Below are 19,548 nucleotides of genomic sequence, written 5' to 3' on the forward strand. Positions count from 1 at the left end.
ATTCTGACAGACACAAGATTCCTCCTTAACACAATTCATTACTCTTTAGGAATTTTATATTGAATTAAAGCCCTTTTTCAAACAAAATTTAGAAAAGAAAAAGGAAAAAAAGCAGTAGGTTCACTGAATAACAGTTATTGAGTTTTACTGAGAACCATTCAAACAGAGTTAAAACTGAGTTCTAACTGGTGGTTGGCTTGGGTGGATATGATGCATGTAGGCAAACTCATGGATAGGGCAGTCACTGCAGGACTGCTTCCTCAAGAAAGAATGCTAAAAATAACAGGAAAAAACGTCAGCAATACCTTCGAGAAATCACAGCATGATAAACATCTGTAGCAAAAAGAGATACTATTTAAAAACCCAAACAGACAGCTTAGGGTGGTGTAATGGCTTCCACAGATAACTAAAAAATTTCCATGTTACCAGTAAGTTCCCATTACGCTAAAAATGAAGGGCATACCTAAACAGGGAGGGAAAACTGGACTCAATGTAGAAAAATAACACCTGTCTTAAAATAAACTCACAGCTGGTTTCAGAAATACCCTCTCAAATTGCTACCAAGAACAAGTATCTTCAATGGTACAACATGAAAAAGCAACCTTCCAACTTGCACATTTGTCCACTTAGCTTTGTACCATACCCCACATTCTCCAGTTTCTCTGCAGTGACTCAATAAATGAGGAAATGATGCAATGCTTTTTCACATACCCTAATAGCTGTTGCAATTCAGAAAGAAAAAGGAAGACAAAAAGCTGAATAGAGGGACAGACACTTGAACATCTTTTCATTGTCTTCAGATACTACTAAAAGCTGTACTGGAATACTCTGTATATTTAATTACTAAAGGCAGACGAATTTGAAGAGGATGGATGTAACTGTTGTTTTTAGTACATGCACAACATGGCTAATCCGGTCTTACCACTGCACCAGGCATCAATCCCATCTGACTACCAAGTCCAGATTTTTCATCCAGTCCTGCCATCTGAGCTGCAAAAGGCTGAAAAAATAAGATGGTTGATTTTAGTTGTCAATCATGTTGATTCACAAGGCAAAATTCTACGCAAATAAATCTTCACCACTTAACAGTGGCTTTGCAGCACTACGAGTAAGTTCTTGTTCCAAACATGGAAAAAAATGTTCTTTTTACTTATTTGAAGTGCCTTAAGGCATCTAAGGCCAGCCAAATGCATCACATTACCTGCTTTCTATTCTGACTCTACACTCACTTCAATTAAAAAAAGAGAATATGACCTAAAAAGAAAAAAGCTTCCAATTAAAGTAATTACGTTTCTTTCACCATTCTCAAGTTAAATCACACTTCAAACTCACTTGAATTATTTCTTTATTTCTTTTAAGACTGCTTGGTTTTCACTTCCTGTACCTCAAGCTGAGAGCTATCTGGAGGCAAACAGAAATACGCAATCATAAAAACAGCTACACTAGACTGCCTTTTGTGGTTCTAACAGATTCCTCCATGCTGAAGAGATTTACTGAATCTGCCAGATTTGGGCCCATTCAGAAAGGTGCTTAAGCCAAGAAAAGCTTCCTGAACTTCCAGGCTGTTGACCTAAGTGATATTCCTTCTTACTGCAGAATAATGACTGTTACCAAAAATATTGCAGGAACAATAGAGCGAGAAACAGAGCAGGTACCTTCCAGATAGATGCTAATGTGTAACAATGTCCCACAGAAATTCAGATATCTACATCATTCTCAGTCATTATCAGTCTTCCACAAAATTTAGGGACAAATTAATCTGCAAGATTTACTTCTTCCCTATGTAGGGCTGGTTAGCATTGTTTTCCACAAATAACTCCTGATTAATCATCAAAGTGTTGGTCTGACCAATTTCAGCAATTTCAGACTTAACCACATTTTAATTGTTCCTATTGCTTATTTTATTATTTATAGTCAACCCTATTTTTTCTCTGCTGTACTACTACTTTGGAATGTCAGTTTCCCTGCACCTATTGATTTGTTCTCTTGCATTTAAGTCAAGTGGAATTAATGCAACTCTATTAAGGGCTTTAGATTCGGCAACCTTGTCTTTTCTTACAAGACGCACTTTTCTTTGTTAAAATATATTGAACAAGTGTCCTTTCAGAGTATTTTCACATTCAAATTATCTCAATTTTTTGCAAATCTCTCATTCCTGCTTTCAATTGTCCCTCTCAAGCGGGGGACAGGAATAGTTAGGACAGCATTCTGCATTTGCTGAAGTAAACAATTACAATTACTGTGTAGGATGTGGATCTGAACCAACATACACTTCACTTTCCACTAAAGCAAACGTAAACCTCACCCTGCTTAGTCCATCTGGTCCTGCGTGGGTAGGATGCCCTGGAGGACCAGGGTCACCAGGCTGGCCAGGGATACCAGGTTCTCCATCGATCCCTTGAGGACCCCGAGGACCCTAGAAAGAAATTAAACAATGCAAACAGAATACAAAGGTATCCAGGAAAACCCTGTAAACAACTAACACTCATCTTGGATAAATCTGAATCAATAGAGAAAAAAATTTAAATAAACTGCATTCATCAACACCTGTTCTTAGATCAGAAGCAGTAGTTAACATGAGTTATCAGTAAATTGCAATAATTTCTCCCCAAAACTACTCAGGAAATTCAGACTTCCTATCATTCCATATTAGAGTATGCTATTCCTGAAAAACTATTTGGCTTTGTGCACCGTACAGAAAGATCAAGAATTTATTTCCAAAATACAGATAGCTCAGAGTACTACACACACATAAGAAACTCAGGAAATTCCACTGATTTCTGCAGCCATCTGACATTGAGAACAGTTTAGCTCAGACTGTTGCTCAGCTCCCAACACAGTCACACAGCCAAAAATATAGAGCAAGTCACTTGGTGTTGATGTTATCTCAAACCACAGTTCGCAGACTAGACAGGGAGGCTATCCCACTGCCCCCATTTTTATCATCCAACTGTTGATTCCTGAATGTGATCTTATCTTGTATCAGAACCAAAATTAAATAAAGCAGCAGCTAATAAAAACTTGAGTAGAACAAAATCAATTGTGGTAAGAGCAGTAAAGATATTCCTCAATCCTAAATACAGACTTCAAAGTGCTTGTCACTGCTGCTTTCTTCATTAAAGAAAAAGGCTGGAAAACACTGAGGGGAAAAGTCTATGCTATATAATGAGCACTTCTACTTTAAGGATCCTTACACATAAAACCTCGGAAGCCTGGCTCAATGACTCATCTTTATAAACACAATCATAATTAGACAGATGTCTTGTATTTCCAGAAGATGAGGACCGTGTTTCCTTGAAGTCTGCAACACACTGCAGTGAAATTTAGGGTCTGAACTCATATGATTTATACACTGAAGATAAAGCATTCCCTTGAGAAAGAGCTATGTTCGAATGGTATCGGCATTAAGATTCCTGGAAACTTCCATTGAATAAGCCATTCCTTTCTCATAATTCTCAATATATCCTTATGGTCTAAACTCCTACATGACAAATTATCTGTGGAAAATTTTTCTTATCAGATATATGTATATGTATACATATACAGATATGTAACAGTAAAATGACTATTTTTTAGCTCCTGCTTAGAAAAGGAAACGTGTTTTTACTCACTAAGAGCAACACCGCAGCCACCCCAGAAGCCCTTGAAGAGCATTCCTTTCTTTATAGCTGTTAACTAGCCAGCAGTATATAATAACATCTCCTTGAACTTAAATAAGATATTGATTAAAATTAATTGATAGTACCTATTTAATATGTGCATGTAGCAACGTTTCTTTTTGGCAGCTCAGCTCAAGTCAGAAAGGATTACCAAACGCTTTAAAAATCCAGCAGAGGCCACAAGGTGGCATCGTTTAAACACTCATTTAGAATAATGACAATTCATTAATTTTGGCCCACTGCTGCTGCTGGTCAGGAAACGCAGCTTACAACAAAGCACTTCAAAACTATTTTATTTCTACTCCAATTACTATCTACTGTAACGATACTGAAACAAAACATATTGATACTCCAAGCATTCTCAAGTATATTTTCTGCCTTCACAGGTTCATTTGTATGAAACTGTATCATGGTCTCTAACTTCCCATTCCCAGAGGCATTTTATAAATCCAAGCATACTGCTGCCTTTGTGGTTCTCACCGTTACAGAAACAAATAACTGAAAGTAAATACTATGCTCATAGTTCTGAATACACTGTATATGCAAGTGTCCTGCTAATGTAAAATGCAGAGAAGCATTGCAAGATTGAGCTCCTGCTACTCACTAGTCAGTAGGAATCCACTTAGAAAGACCTAAAAAAAAATATATCCAAACAAACAAAAGGCTTGGGAACATGCTTTAGTGGTTTTGCTATCAATTTTATAGAGGGTGTCTGCAAAACCCTATCTGTTCCATTAGAACTTTTAAACAAATAATAAACAAGGTGTGAGAAGTTTTTCATATTATAAACAGGAGATGAAAGCTAACTTCCTATTTCCCAGAAGTACAAATCCAAAACCCAGCACTAGCAGTCACTACAGATCTAAAGCACTGTCCTGTGCTCTCAGATCCGCAGTCTGACATACAGTCTTTGTCATAACACTTCCAAAGAAGCTGAGTGGGTCCTAATCCCTTGATTTCTCTTCAAAACACTATGAATAACCCATGTCAAAGGAACTCAAACCTTTCTTTCTGTGTTTTCGTGTGTGTTTGTTTTTTTTAAAACACAACCTTTTGGTACTTCTAACGTTTGACATATAACGTTAACGAAAGACATATACAGCACAAGATCAGAAATTTAGTGTCTCATTGATAAAACTGCACACTGGGAAGACACGTCAGACATCTCTGCAAACACATTCAAGATTCCTCTGCACACCACAAAATTTCACAATTACTTCAAGAATTCCTTTATGCACTGTGTCAGCCATTCATCAAAGGTCTTAACGTTGCCTGATGTAGAGAGCAGCAGTGGCTTGGCATCTATCTCAAGAGGCAACGCAGCTATTCCACATCTTTAGAAGCAGTGTTATTACCATCTATGGACAGCAGACATTCACCGGAGGAACTGCAGAAAGGAGTCAGTCTCAAGCCTATGCCTAAACCTCAGCTCTGTTATTCAAGCAAAATACTTCAAGTAGCAACTTACTCTATCTGGAGGGATAGGAAAACATCCACATAGAAACTGCAAAGACAGAGCTGTCTAAAACCTGCCTAAAACAGCTCCTGTATTGTGTCCCAGCCTTTTCAACAGGAACATGTCACCTTTGGTATTTTCAGCACTCCAGTTTAGCCTTTCTGTGGTTCTCCACATGCAGACGTCTGAAATTCCCACATGAAGTCTTTATTTCCACTGAGCAATCTCAATTATATTATTCACCAGCATACCAACATACGTAGTCAAATATTAACTCCTGCTAACCTCCTGAGCTTTGTCTGTTCTGAAACACTCCAATCCTCACAGCCCACACTGACACTAATACACCGCAGTAATCAGTAGCCAGTATTGAAACTATCGCTTAGTTTCAATTATTTATCTCAAAACACAGAGATAGAGAGACAAAAAAATTTTTTGTTTATTAACTAATTCTTGGAAAACAGAGAAAGTTTAAAGCCATCTAACATACTGCAGTTAGTCCAGCAATTAATTTTTAATATTTTATAATAACTTACCGGTCTTCCCTTAGGTCCTCGTTCTCCTCGTGGTCCTTGTGAACCAGGAGGTCCCTAAAAGAAAGTTTAGAAATACTAAATGCCTTTTAAACTAGCTAATGATCTATAAAGCTCTGTTAATATGGAAAGCCATGCATGAACAGTGATTTCTGAATTTTTTTTCCCCATGTGATCATTAAAAAAACAATTATGACCACTGAGCATCACTTCTCAATTGCATTTGACCTGAAAGGAGCAGCAACAGGATGCAGAGATCTACAAAATGGTTTCATATCTCATGTGCTCCACAGCTTAATTTAGCACAGATTTTCTGAATGCTGGAAGCTCTCAATACTGAAATGACCAGGTTTGAGGTGACTAAGTTCTCTGCTTATTCACAGCTGGAGAGCAGACTGCACCTCCTTTCTCCCGCTAGAAAAGTATTTCTCAGCAACAAATGTGTCCATGGAATAGCGTGTCCGTGGAATAGCACACATCTATTGCTTAAGTCATGGGTTGACACAGTATAAATTTCCATATTCTCATTACCTCCCAAAACCCAGCAACTTTGCACACAATATCCCATCACATACATAGAAGATTCCTCATTTTTATCGTTCTCACAACACAAAAGAGAAATGAGAGAAAGTGGAAAAAGCTATCAGCAAAGAGAAGGTAACTCACTGCAGGTCCTGGGCGCCCTCGTATTCCTGAAACCTAAAGAAGGTAATATTAATAGAAGTTAACACACAATATATATTTGTGTATTTGTATATATATTTGCCTATATTTGTCATGACTTACACATAACTATTTCTTGAAAAATAAACAGCAAAAGAGAGAATTAAGATACCAGGTAAGTTCTAAAGCTTGTTGAAAATAAAGTAATTTCTACTACCTCTCTAATCCCTTTTTGTACACCTTCTATAAGTTAAATGAATAAAGTCTTTGGAAGCATCATCACTATTTTTTTTTATTTTTCTGCAAAAAGGAAAAAAAAAACATTAAATAAAGAAATGATAATAAGATAGTTGAAGTTTATCTAGTCCTTTAATTTGTCTCCATCCAACAGGCCGGGAAGCAACTGTCATCATCCCTGAAGGCACTTAACATATATGTGTAGCACTTCGGGACATGGTTTAATGAGAGACTTTAGATGATCTTAAAGGACTTTCCCAGTCTAAATGGTTCTATGATTCTCAAAAAAGATAACGGTAAAGGTGCAAAGGGAAAATTTTTAGCACCAATTATCTATTTTTATATGTGTTTTCCAAATGCTAATATAGCAAATGGCTAAACAGAACTGAAGTAAAAAATAAAGCACCAATAGATCTAACTCTAAGATCTAAATGCATCTAAAATGCAACTGACAGGCTTTTACAGTTTCACACGTCAGCGTAATTCATTCAATTCCTTTCAGTGTCAGCGTAAATGTTTTTGTTGCATTTCGTTGACAGCAGCAATCCTACTTGATGTACTGAAATACACACTCCTATAGAGCTCTGATAAATGAAGAGAAAATGGACTCACAGGCGGAACTATCCCAGGTTCTCCTTTTTGCCCCTGTAAAAATTATAAAATAATAGTAATAATATTATTAAAATAAGGAGAAAAACTTCAGGGTCATTTGAATTACATATAGTTTAAAGCCAACACAAAGAGCACCTAGACAAGAAACAGTAACGCTTTGCACCAGAATATAAGACAGGTCTTCTGCTCCATGTTCTAACAATTTGAGCAGGAATGGCTGGTTTAAGAGGGGTTATGCTACCTCTATCACACACCAGGCCGCAAGCAGCTGCAAGTTCTACAACTGTAACTTCTAATAACCTTATGGTCCCTTCACTCATTTTGTAGCACTATTAGAGATGAGACAACCGAATTACTTAAACTGGGATTTCTTTGATGTAGACAGCAGGGATTTTCAGCAAGGACATTGTCTACATTAAGACTAGGATTTTGCCTGTATCCCAGGATGTTTTCTATTGCAAACTTCCTACCCACTGAGGAAAAACACAAGTAGAAAGAAGACATGTTTTAATAAGAGTTTATAACTAATTTTTGTGAAGTGATCTCAAAAGGTGCAAGATACCCATTAACAGTTATAATATATTAAAAAAATAAAGAAGGAAATCTTACCTTTCTTCCTCTACCTAATAAAAAGGACAAAAGAAGAAACGAGAATAAATTAATGCTTTTATTTCAAGAGACAGAAAGAGCTGAGTGAAGGCGTTATAGCTAAAGCCACACCAGATCCTGGATTTACAAGGAGCTGTAGAAGGTCCCAAGGATACGTATACTCCCATGTCTGAAGAATCAGATGCCCCCTGATCCTCAGCCTTTTTCAGCATTGCACATTATATGAAAATAAACTTCAGAATATCCTCTGGGGAAAGTCTTAGAAGCTTTTCGCACTGGCTAAAGAGCTGGCAGCTGAATAAAGCTTTATTACTTACTTGAATATAAACAATATTGATGAATCCATAACATACAACTTGGCATTTTTCAAAAGATAGAACTGACTGGATGATCTTCCACACTTTTGTTAAGTTTTAGCAATATTACATGTGCGTGGGTACAAAGCTATATAACTACATACAGACCCATAAAAATTCTTCTGATAAATATTTTATTAATGTCTAGAATTACAGTAGGAAATTACACAATGTTTCTATGGTGTTCTCCTATCTTTTGTGTCTATCTGCCGCCTTTGGCCTAATGCCTCTCAAAACACAGCAGGAGGCTCCATGTTTATTGATGCTTAACACATCTTGCTTTATTGCTCAGTTACAAGTGTCTACACTACACATTATTACTTCATCCTATACGAAGTTAATCAAAATTAATCATGCCTCCCATAAAAAAAAATGCTTTAATTATTAAATATAGAATAATTTTAAAAAAATGCATCAGACTCCATTAATGAATACTTATTGCAAGGTAAGAGATTTTCTCTTGTGAAACTATTTGGAGAGAATTTTTTAATCCAAGCCTCTTCCAGAAGAAAAAATGAACTGGAGAAGATGTCATCTTAAAGGTACATAAACAGTATGAATACTTCATACTGTGCTTTTTTCTTGTCTCTCGTAAGGGAATTGTCTGTCCATCATTTTATTTTGGGGAAGCACTTTAATAGTGCTCACATTTGACTGTTTATAGTTCCACAAAGTTTTTCAGCTATTGGAGAGGCTTGAAATTAAGCATTTTATCAAAGCATGGGCTTATTTTATTGTATATCTTACCATACTGTAAGGTGGAATGATACAAAGATGATAACAGATATTAAAAAGGTTATTTATAAGGAAAAACTCACCGATATGGACACCTTTGCTGGGAAATGCTGAGGCAAACTCCACCTGGGAGCAATCTCCAAGAGAGATGCTGCCTTAGTGGTGGTCAGCCCTTAAATGAGGTCTAGAGGAGTTGGAGCCAAGCTCCACCCCTTCCAGGAGCACAGCTAAATTACTCTCACCTGTGCTCCCAAAGCTGACTGACATTTGCCTCAGCTGATTAATCAGAGGTTCAGGCTGTGATTACCAGTTTCCCCATAGACATGCTAATCTTTCAGTACCACAAAAAAAAAACAAAACAAAAAAAAACAAAAAAAAAACAACAACAAAAAAAAAAACACAACAATCAAAAACCATCCTCAAAACATCAAGATACAATTCAGATCAGCCTCTTAGTTCTAAGGCCTTTTGGGTTTCTCAGAATCACAGTCAAATTTTCAGCATCAGTTCAGAGGCAAATCAAGTCAGAAACCAGCTTCTTGGTATTTGCTGTCCTCAGATTTAAATATTCAGCATGGCAGTCCTATTAGAAATCCCAGTATCCACATTTTCCTACTCTTTTGGTTGATTTCAGAAAACTTGAACCTCACCACTAATCGCCCTGCTCCAATTTGAGCCACATAGCAGAGCAAATTTCACCAGTCTGACCAGCTCATGTTTCAAAAAAAGTGAACTAGGTAGCAAGCTTACCAATGGTAGGGTCAAAGTCACGTGAGGTATGGGGACACACTGGACAGCACTCTCCTGGGGGCACCTGTGGGTTCTCACACTCCAACGTGTCTTGACATTGGATTTCATCACAAAGAATAGCTCCATTGTCACAGACACAAATCTGGCATGGTGAGGGCTTCCAAATATCCCTGTTCAGGTACATCTGGCCATTCTGCGTGCAGGCAACCTCTTCAACATCTTCTCCTGTTAAGGAGAGAGAATATACATAGCATTTTCCAACTGTGAAATCAAAGGAGAAGTAGGTCTGGATGAGCAAAGAACACATTTGGAGATCAAAAGCAGTACCACGTACATGATGAAAACACAGTCCACCAGTATACCTGAAGTCAGTATTACAAAGCTTTCAGTATCAGTCAACTTAAGCATCTACTCAATTTTACCATGTTATTTCTCAGTCAAAAGAAAGTAAAATAGAGCCATCAGCAAGCACACAAATCCATCACAAGGTCTCAAATGAATGCTGCTTTACGAGTTGCTGGATGTCTTTTTGCTCAGTGGGATACAACTTTGCAGTCAAAAATTCCTGCCATATGTCAGCTCTTAACAATTCTTGTGCACTGGGCAACAGGGCATTTTCTGTGGAAAAGAACCTGTATGTGCTACCATCCCCTGCTACAGATACTTTACACAGCCAGACTAAACAGTATTTGTGCAACAGATACAAAAGAATGCTCAATGAAAAGGAAGAAACCTTATTTGTAAGGATCTTGGATAAGGTAATGCCTTCACGGAGAATTAGGCCATCCCAACAAGACAGTCAGTCAGGGTTCAGTGGAACCAAAGTGTGCACTGTAAGGGTATGCACAGCAGCAGCTGAATGAAGAGAGACTCCTCAAACTACTGGGTTTGCTCAGTTCTTATAATCCAGCTCGCTGTCAGGATCCTGACACACAATCATGACAGCATGCGTTTATGTTAACTATATACCAAACAACTCTTAAATAACTATATATGAAAGAATGTCCCATGTGGCCATTTCTACAGGTGCAACAGCTACTGACTGTTTGCATTTCCCATGTACATATTCTCACATTAGCTCCACGCCTTTTTTTTTTTTTTTTAACCTAATTAATTTCTTTCATCACAAGTTAACTTTCTTGTTTTAATACTCATCTTTATTTCTTTTTCATTAACTTCGTTTAGAAACCTAGTCAGTGCAGATTTTACTCTCTCCTCTCAAACCAATACACTGTCACCAAGACAGATCAACTTGTTGGGGTTGATTTCTCTTTTTCTTTTCTGTTTAATGTCCCAAGAGAACTAAACATTTTCCAAACTTTCCCTATTAGACTGGTTGGGGAGCGTGGGGAGTAACCACCTCTTCACATGTTGTCCTACCCGAAGTCAAGTCCATGCCTTTGTTTACCTACTGTGTACACACTCTGTCCAAATACCTATGTATATTTTTGTGGGTTTGGTGATGTTTTGTTGTTTTTTTAAAGATACCGAGGTAACTACCAGTATTTCCCCCAAAAAGCAAAATACAGTTTTAAAACAAAAAACAGTTTACCTCTGCTGTGTAATCTGGTAAAGAATGCCCAAGCAGCAGGAAAAAAAAAAATAAAAAAAATGTATAATTACTTTGCCCTAACAAGATTTCATCCTCTGAAGGAACACAAGCTCCAGCAAACAGAATCAACAGTTTCCAGACTGCCCCTAGGCAGGGGATGACTAACCTGCAACTCAAAACTCTAGTGCCACGATTCCTTCTGAGCCACAGAGGCAGCAGAGCTCCCACGTGGGCTTCTGTGCTCTGAAGGACTCTTCTGACCCTGAGATACCGCAGTAAGGCTTAGTCATACCCTGGGTGGGAGCTCCATCTGGCCATGGAAACCATCCTAAGAAAAATGTCCTCACAACGGCAACAAATGGGCTAAAATTGCTAAGCGAAGCTTCCTAAGCAGCTCTAATTTCTAACTGATCTTATGATGGGAGATAGAGACGATTATAAATACATACATTGGGTGCGTCCCTGTAGTCAATGATCACAATTATTATTTGTTAAGAAAACTTGCTATTTGTGTAGAAAACTAACAGCACTAAGCACAAGGTCAGCTTTGCTGTTCTATGCCTTTCTGCTGTAATTTGAACCAGATGTAAACAGAAATTCACAAAGTAATAAATAGGAACAGATTGGGGATTTTGGCCTCATGCCTTAGCTCAAGTCCAGTTACTCCATCAATGTCAGAAGCTCAAGAGAAATGGAGCAGATGTGTCATTAACTGTTGCCTGCCATCATCAGCTCCTGCGGCTTTCTAACAGAAACTGAAATCAAAATTTATACCAGGTCATCTCCTGACCGTGACCAACTCATCACATAAACTGACCAAATGGCTCAAAGGGGTGCTGCAGAAGCTCAGGCGGAAATGTTTTCAGTGTGAAGTAAAGACATCGACTAAGTGCGCTGTACAGTCCATTTATGACACTGTGAGAATCATTTTCCAAAGTGCAGAATGCGTTTTGGAAAGCACTCGTCTCACTTCTCCCTTGTGTGCATGACATAACAAGCTGTCTGACATCTTTAGCCTTTTTGCCCCCAGATGTCTGGCATATGGTCTCCGTCTTCCTTAACGTAGCACCAGGAGAACTCACTGTGCTGTTCAAGAGCAACAGTTCGCATAAAAGAAACTTCTGAGTTAACGAGCCCAAAGTCAGCATTCTGTCATAACTTCAAATAAACCACATAGCAACAAATGCTTTGGCAAATAGGAGCTGAGCCAGAAGAGGACTGCTTCTGATGGAGTCCTGCTAACTGGCTCAGAGAGATGTACAAAGGGAGGCAAAAGGAACACACCCCGACTTCTGGAAAGATACTGAGAGGTCTAATTTACTGTCAGATTGAATATATGCTTTTAACTTAAAAGGAAACATTAAGCACGTTCTTAATGTTAAAACTTCTGATTGTGTTAGCTGATTCTAGCTTTATTTTTATGCTGCGACAGGGCCACACTAACGGTAACGTGAAGAGCCGCTAATACAATTCTAACTCATTACAAGCACATTTTGCTACTTTAGTAGCAGATCTGAACCATAGGCATGTCAATACCCACACCAGGGAAGGCAGCAGAGGAAATTTTACTACTCTGTTTATTTCTTGGCGTGGAAATCAACAGTTATTTATTTTTTTATTTTTTGTTGTTGTTGTTTTGTTTGGTTGGGGTTTTTTTGTTTTTTTAAATTATAGAGACCAAGGCACTGTTTTCTTCACACGTTCTTTGTACCTTAGCAGCTGTTAACAGAAGGTGCTGAATGACTACAGAAGCAGCTTTGGAACTGTTAACATTGCAAAATGTGATGATGGCCCATTAACCAATTCCTTTCAACCAACAGGACATAAAACTATTATTACTATTGGATCTGACTGGAGAATCAACGGTGTCATCAGTTGATTTCAGCTAGGGAAAATGAGTCTCACAGCATCTGCAGATATAAAAGGTAAGATGCAAGAAAAAGTACCCTGTGAAATATTTCAAGGCTTTCATTCATATGCTTACATGAAGGACCCTTTTGAAAACTGATGTCAGTGAAAGCCACCATGAATACAAAGTGATTTTTTTTGCCTTATTATATACTAACATTCTGGAAAATGAATTGTGCAAGAAAAAACCATTCAACCAGAAATCAAAGTGAGCTACAGCTGATACACCAAGTCTTCTTTTCAGACACCAATCGTCAAAAGTTTTGAGGTAAAAATCACATCACACACTATCATAACGCAGGACCAGCTCTGTCACAACACTGAAATTGTGCTAATTACTGGGAAACAAACATCACAGCCACTAGATGGCTGTCAAAGCCCATCATTCACCATCAGTAAATCCAGAATTAGTTTGCGCCCAGCCAAAGCGGACAAGCCACACCCTGCTTTTGGCACTCCATGCTGAGCATCGTTTCCTTTCAAGCTGATTTTTCTCTGGAGCAGTTCCCTTCTTCAACAAGCCAAGGACAGCACTAACCTTTTTTAAACTACTTACCAGGCATGAACCATTGTGGAAGTTAACCCAGAGATCCGAGATGCTTACTGACACCGGGCTTTCTGCACACACGGTCAGTTAGCAGAATGTAGATACCAGACTGCTCTTCCAAGGCAGAAGGAGAAGGAAGAAAGAGAAATAAGAGAAAAAGTGGGGAAGAACACATCATGGTTTAGTATTAAGAATTATTCTCGTTGCCTCACTGCTTTCATTGATTTCCGGTTCAAGACTTGCATATGAACAAGCAATGTAAGGCCTTAGCGTGGAACCCAGATGGACAAAAGGAAAATCACACCTAGAAATGAGAAAATGGAGGGGAAAAAGAAAATATAAAGTGTCTACATCAAAAAATTACTCAAGAACAGTTGAAAGATGAAGAAGAAAACTAGTCCACGCAGCTTTCTAAAAGTGTCTTCCAAAGATAATAATTTTCCTTGCAGAAAAGCCCCCAAAGCCTCACACTGCACTCACATGTTAGCTATCCATGCTTATTAAACAATGTAATCCATGCTTATTAAACAATGTAATATTACAAATATGAAGAGAAGCCAGGAAATATGTCTTCCAAAGCTTGCAGATAGACAGTTTTCCCCACAGACATTAACAACTTCGTCTGATTTACAAAACAGTAAGGAAAAGCAGCTCCATTTCATTACACTTCTACTAGTTCAAGTAATCAAAATTAAAGGAGCTAAAGTCTGATAGACCTACAAGCAGTACAGAACGTAGTTTAATAAAAACCAGAGCAGGTGATGGCCGGTCTTTTAAACAGTCTGTCAGTTATACTCTTTCTTCCGCCAAGACGAACTTCTTGATGCATACTCTAAACAAAATCCAGCGTTTTTATGTTACTTAACTTAAAAAGTGTGGAATAAAAAAGGTAGGATTATTTAAGAAAAAGGCCTGGAGACAAAATAACTTCTGCAAGTAGCTTCTCATTTGTTCTTCCTGATTCTAGTCTATGAAAAGTATATGGAAATGTAAGACTACAGTAAAATACATATAGCATGTAAATTTAAATATGTATACATATATATATAAAACTGGAAGAAAGCTGAAGAATAAGAACAGCAGAGTTTCAAGTTATGAACTACAAGAATCAAATTGTATGACTCACAAGCAGAGGTGCAGAAGAAAATTGAAGTGAAAGGCAATACGTGCTAAAAACCATTCTGCAGTTGTACTGTTGGGTATGTGTTCAGACTGCCAAGAGATGGACAAGAGGAGCTTGGTGTTAATAATACTTGATTGCCAGACTGTTGGGACATAAACGCAGGACTTGGTCCAGTTCTCATTAAATTAGTGGGAAAAAAAAAAAAAAAAAAAAAACGTCATTTACTCCTATAGGAATTGCACTATACGTAGAGATTTAACCTTTGGAAAACATTTTTTTTCTGAGCAGTAATAAATAGCATTATCTAAGTTATCACACAAAATTTAACACGAATGTCAATGATTTTGAAAACTCTCATACTTTTCAGGAGTACTGATGAAAATAAAACTTGCTTTGCCTTCATGCACAGAAAAGATTCTTCTTCACAATCAACACAATTAGAAAATCTAACCTCCAGTAACAGACATAAGGATAAGCCTAGAATCCTTTAGCAATAAAAAAGTGAACTGATTCAAAATTCACTTTATATGAAAGACTCACTTGGCACCATCAAATCAAATTTGCATTCAGCCTCTTCCATTCAGGATGCATCATGCACCTCAGTGAACTAGACATAATAGCTACAGTACAAAGATGCACTTAAATGCAAATAACAGCATTGTCTTGGAAATGCTCATCACTAACAAGGCCTTTAACACACTGTTAATTCACAAGTATTACAGAAGATGAATGCTCTCTCATAGCTTAAAATGCAGTTTAAGTCCCTTTGCACAGCCAAGAGAGTTAAGTTAGGAACCACACAAATCCATCATGATTACAGCTTAAGGGACTGACTTGTTATCAGAACGCCTAAAAAACTACTAACAAAGGCACACTGGTCTAAAACGACTTCATCCAAGTCCAAGCTCTTTATTGTTTTACGCTATCTGAAGGTCCAGACAAACATTTTATTCTGTATTTTTCCCATGCTTTCCTAGGTAAATTAGGCTTGTGTGTCCCCACACATATCTGATTCCAGAGGCTGATTTCCACCATGTTTGACAGAGACTCTGAGAAACAGGGTCACCGAATTACTGCACTCCCATAAGTTTTGTTACTGCACAACTGGGAAGAGAAGGCAGGCCCATGTTGGAGCACAACTGAGGTCCCCTTCTAAAAGGAGTTCATAATAAATTCATTACTTATTTGAGAAACCAGGCTTCATAAGAAGCGTTTGTCAGGAATGCTGAGCATGCCTTTTTGATTAGTTGCATCAGTTCTATCCTGAAATCCTTAAAAGATAATTTGCATGAAATGAAGATTTTTAAAAGCATTCTCTACATTAAAAGTAGTTCAGTGGTCTTAGTTCCCAGTGAGCTTTCAATCTGATTGTTTAGCCAACCACCTAGGCAAGGAGACAAAGCCCTTGTGCCTTGTTTCAAAATGAGACTATTCTCTGAATAAGGCTCTTCAACACCAAATGCAGCATCCTGCACTTTGGCTTACAACAACCCCAGGTGATGCTACAGGCTTGGGGCAGAGTGGCTGAAAGACTGCGTAGAGAAAATGGACCAGGGGGTATTGATTGATGCTCGGCTGAACATAAGCCCAGGTGGCCAAGAAAACCAAGGGCATCCTGGCTTGCATCAGAAACAGTGTTGCCAGCAGGAGCAGAGAGGTGATTGAACCCCTGTACTCAGCAGTGGTAAGGCTGCATCCCAAGTACTGTGTCCAGTTTTGGGTCCTTCACTCCAAGAAAGACATCGAGGCCATAAAACGTGTTCTAAGGAGGGCCACAAAGCTGGTGAGGGGTCTGGAGCACAGGCCGTAGGGGGAGAAGCTGAAGGAGCTGGGAATGCTCAGCCTGGAAAAGAGAAGGCTCAAGTGAGACTTTATCGCTCTCGATAACTTCCTGAAGGGAGGTTGTAGTGAGCTGGGGGTCAGCCTCTTCTCTCACCACATTAGCAATAGGACTAGAGGGAATGGTTGCAAGCTGCAGCAAGGGAGATTCAGGCTGGACATTAGAAAACATTACTTACCAAAAAAGGTGGTCAGGCACTGGAATGGACTGCCCAGGGAGGTGGTGGAGTCACCAACCCTGGGGGTGTTCAAGGAGCGATTGGATATTGTGTTGAGGGACGTGGTTTAGTGGGAGTTATTGGTAATAGATGAACAGTTGGACTGGATGATCTTCTAGGTCTTTTCCAACCTTGGTGATTCTATGATTCTAACTAAAGAGGGAAAATCGTGGTTTGGATATGGTTAGACTCCTCTGAATGAATTCTCACTTGACACTGTAAACATCCAATTCCCTAATTTTCATTAACTGTTTGGAAACAATACTATGGCATATTTAGCATGTTAGTCTATATTTCCAGCAACTCACTGGTTCCTATATTCATGTCTCAATTGCTGAGAACTCAAGTTTTGCTCATCTTTCATGGAAATAAGTTAATTTCCACAACAACAGTCAAGAACAAAGTTTTTCTTACAAGGTCCAACACATGCTGGATATAAAGGCAGAATATACTGGGAGCTTTTCCACTAAAAAGGATTTCTCTTGCCGGTCCTACAGTGTTATCCACTGTTTATTATACTGCTCAATTCACAAAGACCATCTGATGATGTTTCTGCATATTGACTTCATTGTTACTGACTTAATTAATGAACAAGACTCACCCCTTCTAAACACCCCCTTCATACGCTATCGACAGGGCAGTGAACTGTAAAGATGTTTCAGGTTGGTCATTTTCTGTTGGTAACTCCACAGCCTTGGATCCTTGCACTTAGGAAGCACTAAGTTTAACTAACTCACTGAAATCATACCATAAATAAGAGCAAGATTTTTTACTTAGTATTTCTGTTTTTACTTCGGTTCAGGGGTAGAATGGCTGATTGAGTTCTTCAGAGCCTGGAGAGGAACAGGGTGAAAAGCCTGATCTGCCAGCAGCACTTACCTTAACAGTCTCAAAATACATCAATCAAGCATCAGGCAAAAAGTGGGGGAAAAAAACAAAACAAAAAAAACAAAACAAAACAAAAAAAGAAACACTTCCAAATGTCTAAGGCCAAGCATAGATAATAATGGGTAGGCATTCAAGGCATGGCTGAGAAAACACTACAGCAACTACAGCAGGTTTCAGCACTTGGAGCAAATCAGCTGAAAACACAGGGTGCCTGGTCTCTGCTGGCATCCATGCCAGCATGGATGGCTTTGTCATTCAAAGTCATCATCCCAAATCCAGTTCAGCTCTGCTCCACCCATCCCACTGTTTACTTCCTGGCTCAGGGAAATCAAACCTATTAGTGCACTTACCACAGCAGGTTACTAAACTTCATTTTTTCAAAAGAGGACTGAGGAACCAGAGAGGATTTAGTTTTCTAAGCCAAGTGTTTGAACACATTCTTGACTCTGGCATGAATTTTTAAGTGTTGTCCCTTTCATTTACATGAGGATAGGCTGGTCCCACAGAAACAGCAGATTCTTACAGAGAGAACATGCTGAAATAGTTTCAGCCTGGGGAAGCAGAGGAGAGCCAGGGCTCAGCACTGCTGAAAATTCACAATTTTGGCAACATAAGCATCATTTCTGAAAGTACAATGGAGTTAAGACTGCAAGACTGAATGCTTTAGCTTCATTCTGGAAGCAATGGGGCCCCAATCGTGAGAAACCTGGCCAACCTGTCCCTTGTACAACTGAAGCAAACTTTATCAAGACTTGCTAATGTATTGAAACCCAAGGCTAAAACAGGAAAACTTTACAACGTAAAATGTAATATTTTTTCTACTGTATACTTGGGCACACTATTCTGGAATCTGCAATTCCTACATTTTGGTCTTTCCAAAGACCATTCTTGAGACTGCTGTGCTTTAGTAAAACAAAGTATTTTGGCTGTGAAGAAAATGCTCTCAGCTGCCTCCTGTGCTAGTATCATTAAAACAGCTTCCACTCACGTAACACTAGGACTCCTGCAGTAAGACTAACTCCCAAGTAGCCATCCTGTCTGTCCAGCCAGACAGAAACCAACCACCCAAGTGACAAGGCATGTGGACCAAGACCAGGCTATGTCAGATCCTGAAGCACTGCTTCTAAAAACATCAAGGCTGTACAGGTGTCCTGCATTACTTTCTATTTTCGCCTTTTGTCAAACAATTAAAAAACACATTTCAAAAACTGAGCTAAGTAATTGCATCTGTACGTCTAAGATTTTTCAGACTATTCTTAGTAAAGAATTAGTTTATTAGTTCATGCATTCCAGAATAATATGTATATATGTATATATATGTATAATATGTATGTTTAATATGTACATAATTATGTACATATTAAAGAATATGCTGTACTGCTCTCTGACAAGTGAAACAAAGAGGATCCAGCATATCATCTTAAATGTCTCAGTAGCTCCTCTGATTATGACCATTGTTATACTATTATTATTATTGCACACTAACTTTAAAAAACACCCTCTAATCTTTTCTTGCCTAACTCCTGCTTTACCATAAATTTCTTAGAAATAGTTTGCCTACGGAACACTACCCACTTCTTCATCAATGTTCTAAAATACCTAATTAAAAGGATAAAGCTTACAATTTAATCCAATAATAATCATGCCTGTTCTGCAAAGCATGCGTTAAAGAAAAAAATACTATATACAGTCTAAATGCCTTAACCTCTCTGGTGAAGCAGGGAAGTAAGCTACCACCTGTTCTGACACTATCAATGAAGTTAGCCTATGTGACTACCATACATCACAGCACGAGCCCACGAGGACTAAATACCACAATAAAAACTGACAGCAAACAGCAAAGAAAAAGATGGGACACAAATG

General features: G+C 38.4%; 1 protein-coding gene across 1 annotated transcript in view; it reads right to left on the bottom strand.

The window, feature by feature from the left end:
* COL5A2 (collagen type V alpha 2 chain) overlaps window positions 1–19,548 on the bottom strand; it is a 100,113-nt gene that overhangs the window by 41,226 nt on the left and 39,339 nt on the right. The window contains exons 2-8 of the mRNA XM_072342159.1: window positions 9,611–9,835; window positions 7,770–7,783; window positions 7,161–7,193; window positions 6,315–6,347; window positions 5,652–5,705; window positions 2,306–2,416; window positions 923–1,000 (exon numbers count right to left, since the gene is read on the bottom strand). Coding sequence (XP_072198260.1) covers window positions 923–1,000; window positions 2,306–2,416; window positions 5,652–5,705; window positions 6,315–6,347; window positions 7,161–7,193; window positions 7,770–7,783; window positions 9,611–9,835 — 548 coding nt within the window. The remainder of the gene's footprint in view (window positions 1–922; window positions 1,001–2,305; window positions 2,417–5,651; window positions 5,706–6,314; window positions 6,348–7,160; window positions 7,194–7,769; window positions 7,784–9,610; window positions 9,836–19,548) is intronic.

Source organism: Excalfactoria chinensis, chromosome 7 (assembly GCF_039878825.1).
Source record: "Excalfactoria chinensis isolate bCotChi1 chromosome 7, bCotChi1.hap2, whole genome shotgun sequence".
Classification (NCBI taxonomy): domain Eukaryota; kingdom Metazoa; phylum Chordata; class Aves; order Galliformes; family Phasianidae; genus Excalfactoria; species Excalfactoria chinensis.